At 39.4% G+C, this 15,195-nt stretch overlaps 1 protein-coding gene across 2 annotated transcripts in view; it reads right to left on the bottom strand.

Annotated features, from left to right (window-relative positions):
- Positions 1–15,195, bottom strand: part of Jwa (PRA1 family protein Jwa) — a 35,983-nt gene extending 20,788 nt beyond the window's left edge. For both annotated transcript variants that reach the window (XM_076204306.1, XM_076204307.1), the window contains exon 1: positions 14,982–15,195. In XM_076204306.1, the coding sequence (XP_076060421.1) occupies positions 14,982–15,169 (188 nt within the window). In that variant the 5' untranslated portion in view covers positions 15,170–15,195. The remainder of the gene's footprint in view (positions 1–14,981) is intronic.

Raw genomic sequence — 15,195 nt, 5'->3', positions numbered from 1 at the left:
GGGCAGTGTGAGATATGATGTTTGGTGTCTCAGTTGTTGTGACAGCATTTGGGGCAACTTACTTCAGTGGCCAAACCTATTTTGTGTTGGTATTGTTTTAAAGCTAGGATGATGGCCTGAATGCAGTCATACTAACATGATTCTTGCTTGTCATGAGAGGAATATCTATGTAGAATAGATATCCTACATACCCCATAGCCTCACTTATAACCCCTACACAATCTACATATAACTTTCACAGTATCTTACCTACACACTACAAACATAACATCACCTGCTTAAAATAAACCACACCTTAGCTCACATGCACAGCCCTCACATCTACATAAACTTGACATTATGAGCACAAACAGAACATCACCCACACTTTACAGTTCTACATGATCTGAACTTAATACGACACATTGAATCAAAATCAACCTACATAAACTAAACATAACCCATCTGAAACTGACCCTAAACAAACCTGAACTGAGACTATACAATCTTAATCTTCAGGAACCTGATATCTACACAAACCCAATTCACAAAATGTAAAAATACCCTTACATACTAACCTAACCTCACTTACAGTCATCCTATCTCCTACACAATATCTAACCAGTTTATTAACACAGTTACCTTTGCCTACACCATCTAAAACAAAAATGGCACGAGGAGAGATTGGCTAAACTGGAGTTACCGACACTGGAGCAAAGAAGAGAGAGAGGTGACCTACTGACCACCTACAGAATCATGAAAGGCACAGAGATACTTGATAGAGAAGACTTACTTAACTGGGACAAGAGAAACACAAGAGGACATGGAAAGAAAATAAAAAAACATAGCTATAGAAGAGAACTGAAGAAAAACAGTTTTCCACATAGAGTTTTGGACACTTGGAACAAACTGGATAATGAGATAGTATGCACAAAAACCATTCATGAGTTTAAAAGCAAACTAGACACTGCGAGATACAATGGCGGGACACCACGAGCATAGCTCCCATTCCCGCAAAATACAACTAGGTAAATAAATACAGATAAATGCATCCATCAACCTGACTAAACATTCTTAAAACACCTACTTGAACCATGAAACTAACTTTAACTCTGAAAAACTTAACCTTGCTTACACAATCCTAAGCTTAACAGGAATATAACTTCATCTAAAGCAAAGTAACCAGGGCTGCGGAGTCGGAGTCGGATTTCTAAGAGTACTAGGAGTCGGAGTCGGATTTTTTTTATCCGACCCCAATAATATTATTATTTTTTTTTAACATGGTTTCCCTGTTTGGTTTTACCAGTTGCACAATTTAACAGTTTTTGTATGGTTTTGCTTTTATTTTTGAAGGCAATAGTGAGTGTGTGCAGTGTATATGTACACTAAGTGGTCTCTCCAGATGGAAACAAAAAACAATCTATCAATAATAATAAAAAAAAAAAATACACAATACTGACAAGCTATCGTTGTCAGTCTGGGTAAAAGTGTTTGTGGTCATGTATTTGTAGTTGTTTCCTGTAAGGAGAGTGAAAATATTATATATATATATTTATATATATATATATATATATATATATATATATATATATAAATAATATTTTGTACTATACTGCAATGCTTTTACTTCAACATAAATAAACATCAATTCGTGCTGCCACCATGTGATGGCATTGTATGCTACTAGTACTAACTAAATGTAAACAAACAGCTGCAGATTCTGCCTGAAGCAGTGTCTCCCAGTGAATTTACTTTTCCTTCATTTTCGGTAGTTTTACCGCATTTTCCTTTAATAGAAATATGCTAGATTATGATAAAGCTACTTCAGAATATGAAAATCATACATTTATCAAAGAAATTTAGTGGTTTGAAATATACGAAAAAGAAACAGGCTACTGATCATGGTTACTAGTGAATACAATAGGCCTACAAGTGAAGCAATGAAAGATAGAAATCAGAGTAAAGAAAATCACGAACCATTTTAATCTAATTCAAAACTGATTATGCTATAAAGACAATTGCAAATTAAGCCTAAGTGTACCAGATATTTATGCTTTAACTCATAACCATAATTCTATCTATCTATATACAAAAGGCTTTTTCCCCCTTATCAGGGAGGTAGCCAAGTCAAAAGGCATAAACCCACTCCCACCCATCATATATCCACTACGTATGCACTATGCACGTACGTCTTCATGTATGTAAAAGTCAACGGAAGTGCCGAGGTAAACTTTGACCAGTCTCAGAGGCCAGATAGGAATAACATTAGAGCATATATCACAGCATTTGATGATGACTGAAAAGGGGAGGAACAACAGCAGATATGAACAGTGTGCACAGGGGAAGGTTGTCTCTCTCTTTCCTGAACTGATTCCTGGTTTTTATGATAACATGGTGAAATTAATTCTGCAGTAAGTACTAAGTAGGGCATCCTCCATTAACCTTTCCTCATCATGATTTGTCACATTTTTTTCCTAATATTGTGATAGAAGGTTTATGAGATTGGACAAATGAAATAACAGATGATTTTTTTTTGGGGGGGGGAGGGGAGGGGCACAAAGGAAAAAGAAAATATCTAGCTTGAAGTGGCAACTCTGCCATGACAGATCTGAAAGTGCTAATAAGCTGGTAGATGATCATGAGCATAAATAATACCATTATATATTTAATATATATATGTTTATACGAATATACGTGCTTGTGTGCATATACATATATAAAGCTGGTTGAGTGTATGTGTGAGCATATTTATCATACAAGTGAATGTTTCACGTAAAAAATAATATACATAAAAAATATAAAATGCTTGCTGAATAGGTGTGGGAGGCTGGTATATGGATCTGCAGAATAGATTTCCACATAGGGGTCAAGGAGTTAAGGAGTCGGGAGTCGGAGTCGGAGTTAGAGGAATCAAAGGAGTCGGAGTCGGACCTTATACCATCCGACTCCGCAGCCCTGAAAGTAACCCCACTCATCCAAAACTAACCTAGCCTGTATTAACATCAGAGTATCTATACTAATCTACCTCCATATATGGCACTTATATAAACTAACCTACCCCAACCTTGCCTCATCTGTACCAACCTACCTTCCCCAATGCTAATCTCAAACACAGCTTCACCATTCCAACCTAGCCTAGCCAACTTATATTGACCTAACCTAGCCTCACCTATCCCAACCTAAGCTTCACCCACACTAACATGATTTTTATTAACCTAGACTGTATAAACCTTACCTAGCCTACATCAACCTTACCTAGCCTACATCAACCTAACCTAGCCTACATCAACCTAACCTAGCCTACATCAACCTAACCTAGCCTACATCAACCTAACCTAGCCTACATCAACCTAACCTAGCCTACATCAACCTAACCTAGCCTACATCAACCTAACCTAGCCTACATCAACCTAACCTAGCCTACATCAACCTAACCTAGCCTACATCAACCTAACCTAGCCTACATCAACCTAACCTAGCCTACATCAACCTAACCTAACCTACATCAACCTAACCTAACCTACATCAACCTAACCTAACCTAACCTACATCAACCTAACCTACATCAACCTAACCTATATTAACCTAACCTATATCAACTTAACATAGCCACAGTTACACTAACCTAGTCTCACACTTAATTAGACTAGCCTCCACTATACATGCCTAGTCTCACCTATATTAACTTCACATAACCTATATCTACCCAACGGCCACATTTACACTAACCTAGTCTCAACTATACAAGTCTTGTTTCACCTACACTAAATCTAAACTAGCCTGGTCATCTTTGCTACCAACTGGCCCATTTCTGCTAACTTAAACTGGTTCCATTTACTCTAACCTAATCTAGCCCCATCTATGTTAAACTGGCCTAGCCCCCTGCATGCTAACTTCACTACACTTCATCCTAACAACACATATGATAACCTAACCTAGTCTATGTTAAGCTAACAGCCTGACCTATGTTAAGCTAGCAGCCTGACCTATGTTAAGCTAACAGCCTGACCTATGCTAAGCTAACAGCCTGACCTATGTTAAGCTAACAGCCTGACCTATGTTAAGCTAACAGCCTGACCTATGCTAAGCTAACAGCCTGACCTATGCTAAGCTAACAGCCTGACCTATGCTAAGCTAACCTAGCCTCTCCTATGCTAATCTAACCTAGCCTATGCTAATCTAACCTAGCCTCATCTATGCTAAACCGAGCCTCACCTATGTTAATCTAATGTTATCAACCCTTTCGATGTCCACACACGCATATATATAGAGCAAGCAGAACTCCAAACGTCTTTAAACCAACACGCAATATATCCTCCATTGTCATGGATCCTCCCAAGGGACAGTCTATTGTCCATAAGTGACCAAAGGACCCGACTTTCCAGCCAACGGCGCCCCGAACTAAACAATAGGCCTCGCCGCATTTTAGGTCAGACGCCTGAAACATCTGCTTGAACAGTGTGTCGCCAAGACTCCTAAGACACCTGCACCTCTCATCGTCACTCAACCGAACCCTTTCTTTATATGTAGCGATCAGCATATGTCACCACTGTAAATATGTGAAAACTGGCAAACCCCACCCACCCCCGAGTCTCCCTCGAAGGTTGCATTGTATATGTAGAGCAGAGAGCAGTCTGGACCATTAAATAAGACAACTCCCACACTTTAATTCACCAATGTAGAAGTAAACAACAACTCTACACTAACCTTGGCTCATTTATGCTAATCTAACCTAGCTTCACACATGCTAATCTAACCTAGTCTCACCTATACTAATCTAACCTCACCAGTAATGACCTAACCTGGCCTCAACTATACTAACCTAACCATTAGTAACCTCACTGATCTACCTAAACTCACCTGCAGATCTAACTTCATATGCAGTAACCCATTCAACTCCGATGACAAGATGTCTTGTCATTTGGTCAAATAAAACAAAAAATCATAAAACACCAAAATGTTTGATCAAACACCAGAAAAATATGACGTCAGTCCTCGCTTCGCTGCGAGCGAAGCGAGGATTGACGTCATATTTTTCTGGTGTTTGATCAAACATTTTGGTGTTTTATGATTTTTTGTTTTATTTGACCAAATGACAAGACATCTTGTCATCGGAGTTGAATGGGTTAACACGTCTCCAACGACTTGACCTGACCTGACCTGACCTGACGTCTCTCAGCCTCGCCTACAAGAGCCGAACCAAACAAAACCAACCAACAACTCACCCGAACCATAGAATGCAAGTAACGGTGAGATACCGTGAGGGGTAACGAGATCTGCCCCCCCCCCCCTCCATCCCCCGTTATCCGAGATGGGCCACAATCGTCCTTGAGACGGCCTGGGCCCAGACGTCTCACTCCGGCAGGAGAATATACAAGGTCCTCCTCAATATCATGTTCAACTCACTGGGGTTACGCCAGTTATCAAATTGAAGTACAATGATGTGTGCTAAGTAATGCACTATAAGTACAATACTCGTAATAACAAAAACAATAGCAGCAGTAGCAACAATACTTTAATAATAATAATAATAATAATAATAATAATAATAATAATAATAATAATAATAATAATAACAACAACAACAACAACGACATAAAAGTATGGGAAACGCTGACGCCAGCCTTGTCAATCATGGGTGACACGAGCCGTCACACGACCCTCCCTCATTCGGCCTCAAGTTCCAATCGCTCTTACTGACTCACTTTAGTCAATATTTTCTGAACCAAGAGACAGACGGGCGAACAAACACACACACACAAAGAAATTAGAATTCAAAGAGCAACGACAAAGATGGCGCACTCTCCAATTTGACATACGAACAAAGATTGGATAAACTAAATCTACCAACCCTGAAACAAAGAAGAGAAAGAGGTGATTTGCTAACCATCTACAGAAATATGAAAGGGATGGAAATTCTTGATAGAGATGACTTACTAAAGTGGGACAAGAAAAACAAGAGGACACGAGAAGAAACTTAAGGACAGTTACAGAAGAGATCTGAAAAAGAATAGCTCCCACACAGAGTGATAGATATCTGGAACAAACTGAATGAGGAAACAGTGAGTACTAAGAATATACAAAATTTTAAGAACAAACTGGATGCGAAACGATACAAAAGCGGGTCACTACGAGCACAAGGTCCATACCTTGTACGAGCACGGCTATCTTCCCGTAAAATACAAATAGGTAAGCGGAAAAACCACCAAGAAAAAAGATAAACTAATGACCAAGCGCTTTCGTCTATTCAGACATCCTCATGGTACATGAATATAGACGAAGGTCCTCCTCATATACATCAGTTTATCTTTTTCCTTTGTGTTTTTTCCGCTTATTTAGAATCACGAGTTTATGTGATTTCTCATACAAATAGGTAAATACACACACACACACCCATAGATCGGTCATATATGAGCTCTGTCCTCTCTTCCGGGAGGGAAATTGCTGCCGATCACTAGTCCAACACGTGATCCAAGACCATTGTGAATCACACACACACACAGTGTCAGTTGTCACTTCTGACACATTGGTGCCTGATGACGAAGAAAGTGACGAGTTTACGCCAGGGGACGGTGAGTAACTGCGGCCGAAGCCGTCACACCTACCCTATACGCTTAGACCGCTGTGGACTGTTGGGGCAGGTAATAGGGATCGTAGAGAAAAGCTGGATTCGAACCCTCATCTAGGCGAACGCGAGACCAGCACGCTTCCGATGACGCCACCACCGTACATGGAACAATTCTATATCCCTAACTACAATTTTTGCAGCTGGTTATTTGTATGGACGATACTATCTTCACAGGACAACGATTTTCTACTTTTTATACATTTGTTTGCAGGTGAGAAATACTCAGTGATTCTCGCACACATTTGCAAGGTCCATACCTTCCTTTACCAGGGAAAAAATATATACAATACTTATTATCTCCATATTTCTACATCCTACATATAATGTACCAAACACTTGTCAAACAAGTGGAAACACGAACGATACATTAAATGGTGGTCATATTCTACTATTGGCCTTGAGACTATAAAGAGGGGGGAAGTGGGAAGGGAGGGGGAGGAGAAGGAAAGAGAGAAGGGGTGAGAGTGGGAGGGAGAGGGGGGCTGAGAGAGGGGGTGAGGGGGTGAAGGAGGGAGATAGAGGGGGTGAGTGTGTGTGTGTGTGTGTGTGTGTGTGTGTGTGTGTGTGTGTGTGTGTGTGTGTGTTTCACCATGGTCTTGGATCACGTGTTGGATTCTTGATCGACAACTATTTCCCTCCTGGAAAATAGCTCAGAGCTCATATATGACCGATCTATGGATAACACTGTGATTTGCACACACACACAAACACAACTCCCTACCCACGAGTTAGAGTAACGACTCGCAGCGCAGCGTTACTGAAATTATTTCATCTCTGGGCGGGTTTTGAACCCGGACCTCCGTAGAGGCTGCCGCGAACACCATCACTGCGCCATCGCGCGCGCGCGCGTGTATGCGATTCACCATGATCTTGGATCACGTGTTTGTCCCTCTCGGAAGAGAGCTCAGAGCTCATATATGACCGATCTGTGTGTGTGTGTGTGTATTTACCTAGTTGTATTTTACGGAAAGGGGAGCTATGCTCGTGGTGTCCCGTCTTCATATCTCGTTTTATCTGGACTGTTTTTAAATTCTTGTATCGTTTTTGCACACACCACATTTTCATCTAACTTGTTCCAAACGTCTAGTACCCTGTGGGGAAAGCTGTTCTTTTTCAGGTCTCTTCTATAACCGTCTTGATTTTCTTTCCGTGTCCTCTTGTATCTGTACCATCCCATTTTATTAGATCCTCTCTATCAATAGTTTCTATGCCTTTCATGATTCTACAGTTATCAAGTCTCCTCTCTTTGCTCTAATGTCTATAGCTCAAGTTTTGCCAGTCTCTCCTCATATGATAGTTCTAAGAGTGTTGGTGCCAATTTCGTAATTGCTCTTTGTATTCAAGTTTTGTTATACTTTTTTTTTCACTTTGTGACCACGTCGTCGCTGCATACTCCAATCTTGGTCTTATCAAAGTGACTAGTATTTCCTTCACCATTTCTTCGTCCAGGTATGTAAATGCCACTTTGATTGTTCTTATTAAATTATAAGTTCCTCCCACTACACCACGAGCTTTCCTCTTCCCTACTAATATAACACAGGTACTCCCTCGTCGTTGAGATCCACGAAATTTGAATTTTTTCCTGGAGTTCCAAAAGTCGCTGTCACTTCGACTGTCGTGTGTGTGTGTGTGTGTGTGTATTTACCTAGTTGTATTTTTGCGGGAAGGGGAGTGCTCGTGGTGTCCCGCCATTGTATCTCGCAGTGTCTAGTTTACTTTTAAAGTCATGAATGGTTTTTGCGCATACTATTTCATTATCTAGTTTGTTCCAAGTGTCCACTACTCTATGTGGAAAACTGTTTTTCTTCAGTTCTCTTCTGTAGCTATGTTTTTTTTTTCTTTCCATGTCCTCTTGTGTTTCTCTTATCCCATTTTAGTAAGTCTTCTCTATCAAGTATCTCTGTGCCTTTCATGATTCTGTAGATGGTCATTAGGTCACCTCTCTCTCTCTTTGTTCCAGCGTCGGTAACTCCAGTTCAGCCAATCTCTCCTCATATGATAGGTTTGCAAGTGCAAATTGTGACTATGTGACTGTGTGTGTGTGTGTGTGCTGAGAGAGAGAGATACTCGCTTGCATGGCAACAGCATATCAGCTGGACCTGTTGCTATGCAAGCAGGTCTCGTTTTTTTCTTAATTTCACAGTAGATATGTGGATCAAATAAGGGGAAATGGAGGCGGGACTTGGGGGTGGGGGGCAGGAACAAATTCTAGCGATTCTAATTTTATGGATCATATCCGTCCGCTGTCAATTGGTGCTCATCTTGATTTTTAGCAGGAAGTGCGTATATATGGGAGTATTATTAAGCTATGGTTTGACAGGGTTGAAAGGGTACTGTTGTTGTATCACCTAAACTAAGTGTAGTGTGATTGTTGTGTGTGGGGTAGGCGTGGGGGGGGGGGTTGTGTAAGCCAGCGGAAGAACGAACGCATAATCCGTTACTGATGTAATATTTTAAGTTATGTTTCGTTTAGTGTAATACTATTACATTTGGTCATCTCCACAAAGTCGTCAATAATTACATGTTGGCTTCAAGTGCAATTAGGTACGGTAATGGTTGAAGACAATTTGAGAAAGATAATAAAAAAATTACGTTACCAAACAAATCGTATGTACGATGTCGCTATCGAAAAATCGCAAAGTTCAAAATATAACATTTATCTGAATGTGATCTAATTCTACTTATATTTGTGTGAAGGAAAGTAGACTACTTTGACTTCGATACCCAGAGTGGCTCAAACTCGTCATTAATTCATTAGCTGGAAACCATAAATACGTTACTTATTCACATTTTCCAAACCAATCAAATACTGTTGCCTTTAATTGCCTTTAACCAATAGAATAACGTGAATTACCGCTACTATCTTACATCACCCGTTTGATGTAATCAAATAAATAATTCACATCACATAGGCTAAGATTTACATATTAATAATTACGATTGCCCATTTCATTCAGATGCACTTTTCAATCGTGTTTGCGACGAAATGTCTGAGAAGTATGGTGGGGTTCATGAGGATCGAATGAGAAATGATGGGGTAGAAAGGGCGTGGCACATGAGCCTGATGAAAATTTATTGGGATGGTTTGGGCACATGGAAAGAATGAATGAGGAAAGATTAGCAAAAAGAGTGTGGAACGCAAAGGTGGTTGTGGTGTACTTGAAGGATACACTGAAACGGAGATAGTTGGATGGGGTAAAAGGGTATTTGAGCGAAAGGAGAATGTCTGTTGAGTAGGTAAGGGAGAATTAAAAAAATAGGTGAGTGGAGACAGGTTTTGTATAGATGACAATTTGACACAGCCCAAATGCATTTCTTCTTGTCTTCTCTATTTTTGCATGAGGGGACAAGGTGGGAGGGTCACAATGTAAATGAAGTGACTGGCCCTACTGTGGACATGATGTGTCTTGCTGAATGGCTTCTGACCCAGGTAACAGAAAGGACAGAGGGATGATCCATGAGGAGTTAATGTTAGAGGGAAACAAGTGGGTAGTGGATGGGAGTGGAATGGGCTGCCTTGGCTGGTCACCCTTCTTGTAGGGGGAAAGAGTCCCTCGGTACATGGATTGATCAACTTTTCAAATGTAACAACACAGTGGCTAATAGGTATTCAATTTATATGAAGCCACTCCATTTTTCATTAATGTACATAAACACACCAAATATTGTTTTCATTAAAATTTCAGAACAAATATGTGATATTTACACATTGTGACAATGACATAAATCAGCCAATGCTGACCCAATTTGGGGCTACCATGGCATGCCAGCTGTATATTGTAGCCCTGTGTAGGCTGGGTTTTCTGGTAGAATGTACAGAATTGCAAGGGAAATATCACAAGGGTTGGTAGGAGCTGGTATGCTATCAGAAGAAAGAAATTAATACCATATTTTATTGCACTGCTCTATGGACCATACTCTGGCTTGCTTATTGTATTATCTCTAAAACTATCATAGTCAATATCCCATCCAGGGAAGAGTGGGGGAGAAAGCCAGTATACACTATCAGTGGCTTTACACAATTGAGAAAGTTATTTATCATCAGCCTCTTTTCATTTTATTAGTTCAAAATGGAGTCAACATTTGAACTCTCAATGTTACTGGATGTGCATGAATTTGGCTCTATATATTCTATTTTACTGCATTTCTCTACTAATTCCCCACATTGATTGCATAAGTTTTATGCAGTCAATATCTTTGGGTCTTGATCGATACCCTTAATGACCAGAGTTACACATCATTCTTTAAAGACTGGTTGACAACCTTTATTAATAAATAATTTTCAATAACAATAAGAAATAGCAGACCTCTCCTAACACGACTTCACTGTGCACAAAATTTCATGTTTACACAAATAGGTAAAATATCCCAGCATCTGCCAAACATGACCATGATTCACATACATACATATACCAAAGGCTTTTTCCCCCTTACACAGGAGGTAGCCAAAAAACAAAGGCATAGAAACCACTCCCACCCATTCAATCCCCTGCAAACTCCACTCCCCTCTACCCTCTTCCCAAAGACACCATGATTCACAAAAGCACAATTTGAATAGCCCACTGGGTCGTGTTGTGCACCAGTGTCTGGAGACGGTCTGGGAACCTATTTTTTCCCACAAGACCTGTTATTAGCCCAACACAAATTTCGTCCTACACAACCGGCTAAGGAACCTAACACTCACATTGGGCAAGGTTTGACTGTAATATAGCAGAATTATCTAATTTCTAAATCTATCTTTCTGGGCACACATTTTCATGCCTGTGCCATAACACACCTAAATTCGAAATGAGGAGCACTAAAAAATGCGCACCTACGAAAAATCAAAGTTCAAATTTCGTGTGCTTCATTGACAACGTTTCAAGCTGAAACGTAGTATTCCAGACTTGGGACTGACCATTCGTCTTCCATTGTCCTATAAATTGTATTCCAGTCTATTTTTGTCTATTGATAGTGGAGTATTTACCCGACTCAACTGCCCAATTTTCAAAATTTAGAATAAAAAAGTGGTTTAGTAATATAATACACAACCAGCAGCATGTGCCATTTGCGTACAAAGGCAGGAGCCACCAGTGGTAGGAACAGTTAGCACACTACACCTGTCACCAAGGAAACAGAGTAAAAGTGGAAGTGAAGGAAGGTGCAGGCAACTGCAAGCAGACTAAATCTAGACAGGACAAACATGCAAGATGAGTGGGTAGGTTAGTGTCTCCACCAACAGAGAATAAATAATGAGTATTAACTGAAACATGATAAAGTTTATGAGCAAGTACTAAACAACAATGACAAGGCAACTGCAAAAAAACGCAGAAATAATTTAATATCTCCCACTTATTATTAAGGAGACAAGCAGGTCTCCTGAAATATTCACATGTTAAGGAAAAAAGACATCTCTGTTTAGTGTGTCGTGATTCAATTCCAACAGTATGAAAAAAATTCTCGCCTAGCAGTCACGGAGAAAATTTAAGTGAGTACTTTTTTGCATGTCTGCATTTTTTTGAGGACAAGGACTTCACATACGACCTTCACCCCACAAAGTAAAAACCTGACAATGAAGGCAAATAAGAAATTGAACACAGAAGTGGCAGATACAGAACTTGGATGGGACAAAGAAACAATGACAAACAACTCATAATAACTGCACAATTATAAATTCTGAGCAAGGTATCCAAGAAATAAGAAAACAAAGATAGCCAAGAAACAACATACAATATAACATTACCCATTGAATAATTACTGGCTGCAATAAAACAATACCATTAAAAATCTTTCTAAAAAGCAGTAGAAGAGAATGATAGGGACAGTTCCATGTACCCCTCAAACTCTACCACTCCCAACACCACATCACATAACACAGCCTTCTGATCGTGACATTCAGACAATCTGAGCAGTAATCTATTCAATTATCTACAGCATCTTGACTGCTACTAATGATGTATGAATTTTTATAATAATACATCAAATCATGCCAGGAGCCACAATGGAGCAGTCTGTAGCATTCCTGCCTCAACCATGGGAGGTCTGAGTTTGATCCCTGAGAAGAGCTAGGCAATGACTCAGGTTCCCTTTTCTTGACTTCCCAAAACCCTCTCTGCAACACTGAACATCAAAGATGCAGTATACCAGTATTGCATTTTGGTGCTGTCACCTAACTAATGATGAAGCTTGTGACACTGGTTTCAGACACCATTCACAACCATCATCATTTCAACATGCACTTCACAATATCTATAACTCACCAAGATAGATTAAGCCACCATAGCCCAGTGATGGGTACTTGCATGTGGTGATCCTGCAAGATGGATAGCAAACCTGCCCATTTTCAAAACCCATGAACCCCCTCACCTTCATCAGTGGGTGCAGCCCAAAGGGGCTAACACTCAATTCTCCATACATGGCCTAAGATCTCTCTCTTTCAATTTTAACTGTATTTCTTACTTTCTAGAAAGTCCCACCCAACAACACATACAACAGTCCTAAGCTTCTTCCTAGAGATCTGTGGGAGGGCCAGACAATCATTGCCAAGTACAGTGGGGCTGCAGCTTTTCCAGTCAGTAAAACGTTCTATTATTATTACATAATGAAAGCCACCGTGATGAGGTACAATGGGTGTATTGTCCTCCAGTGGACCCTCAAAGCTGAACACACTTTCACACATTCTTGTAATATGCAATAAGGTATGTTTTGTGTTATTATATAGGTAGGTGGTAGAAAACTATCCATAAGTAAATTGGAATTAGGACACAGATATTTAGGCCAATTTATAGTTTCACCCAACCAACGATTTTCTGATGTGGCTTAGGTGTTTCTGGTGAGATATGTTGTGTATTGATTGATGTACATCATTTCCATTGCAAATGCGTAGTTTTCAAGTAATGAATTTTTCAACTTGTGCCTACATCTCCTCCCCAACGATCTTGGGAGACCTGTGGGAAATCGGGGTTTTTGGGTGGGGGATTATTAAATCGAGTAATGCGCATTGCAAAACAGGTTGGATGGTTAGGTTAGGTTAGTAACGCTGCTCAACAAAAACATAGCAACGCTCGCATTAGCCGCTACCACTGCCAACGTCAAAGGTGTAATTTATGTATTTTCATATATTCTTTATGTGTTCTTGTTGATTTTAGACCTGTTTTGCAACATGATTTAATGCTCCCCACCCAAAAACCCCGATTTCCCACAGGTCCCCCAAGATCGTTGGGGATGAGAGGTAGGCATAGATTGTGGAAACGATATATTTGCGATGGAAACGAATGGTAAAATCAATCAGTTCAATATTTAAATCACTAGAAAAGCGGAAGGTGCAGCAGAAATTCATTGGTTGGGTGAAACTGTAAATTGACCGATATTTATTACCACATGCTGGAGATGGGGGGCATTTTGATGCAGATATTTAAAATTAAATTTGCAATGTCCAATAGCTGCTAATATAACCTAACCATTCCACATACATAGATCTTTCAAATGAAAAAAAAAGAAAGAGGTGAATAACGTGTTTGTATACTTTTCGATTCACCCCTAAAGCTAAGAATACTTCATCACAATATGCTACCAAGTTTTTAATTCCCTTGTGGTATTAGCTTTCAACTTCTAAACTACTGCTGGAGTTGATGTGTACAGAAGCAGTATTCCATAACCCATTCATCAGCGGAGATGAAAATATTTTTTTTAAGCTTAAGTACCTACAAGCCTGGATTCTATTCCAGAATCACACAATAAAAATTTTCCCTTCTTTCGTTTCTGCATTTGAAAGATCTATGTCTTCTATGGAATGGTCATGTTAAGTTAAAAACTACTAGACAACATAAGTTTCACATCGAGTATTCACACTTGCATGATTCTGTAATTTTACCCGAGCCTGAACTGACTGACTGTGAATCACGATAATCTACTTTGTTTTGGGTCAAAGGACTTGTCAACTGTCAACAAATGCATCACGGTCAGTCTAAATCACACAGTGACAGTACCAACATGGTGACCTATGCTATGTATTTTACATGTACATATTACAATAATTCATGTAAATGTATTCAGTACACACACACACACACACACACACATATATATATATATATATATATATATATATATATATATATATATATATATATATATATATATATATATATATATATATATATATATATATATATAAAATTAATAAGTAACTAGATCTTCACACATCTACGTCATCACCCAACCAATGTTCTGATCCAAATATAAATTTTATGTGAACGTGTCACATGTTACTAGAATTTCTATCTGAACACTGGTTCTATTAGTGCCGAAAGTGATATCCTAATGACTCATGAGTTTCTTATAAAACAACAAAAAGTATATCAACTGGTACAAGGGGAGTGTCATGTCTACGTACCCAACAAGAAGAAACACAGCAAGGTAGGTGAGGAAATAGTTGGTTTGGTAGTACAGTAAATTCTGGATGACGCGATTAGCCCATTTGTCTGGATCCTTCATATTTGGAATCTGAAATCTTGCAGATTCCATAATAAAATCATCCAAACTCCTCAGGGGAGAGACACTCACTTCTCCTGCGTCCGCCATGTTTCTGCCTACTGTTTAGATTTAGA

Source organism: Oratosquilla oratoria, chromosome 21, assembly GCF_046742065.1.
Source record: "Oratosquilla oratoria isolate Oo_2021 chromosome 21, ASM4674206v1, whole genome shotgun sequence".
In the NCBI taxonomy this organism is placed as follows: Eukaryota; Metazoa; Arthropoda; class Malacostraca; order Stomatopoda; family Squillidae; genus Oratosquilla; species Oratosquilla oratoria.
Note: the sequence above shows the minus strand (reverse complement) of the source record. Positions and strands in the feature narration are given on the sequence as shown.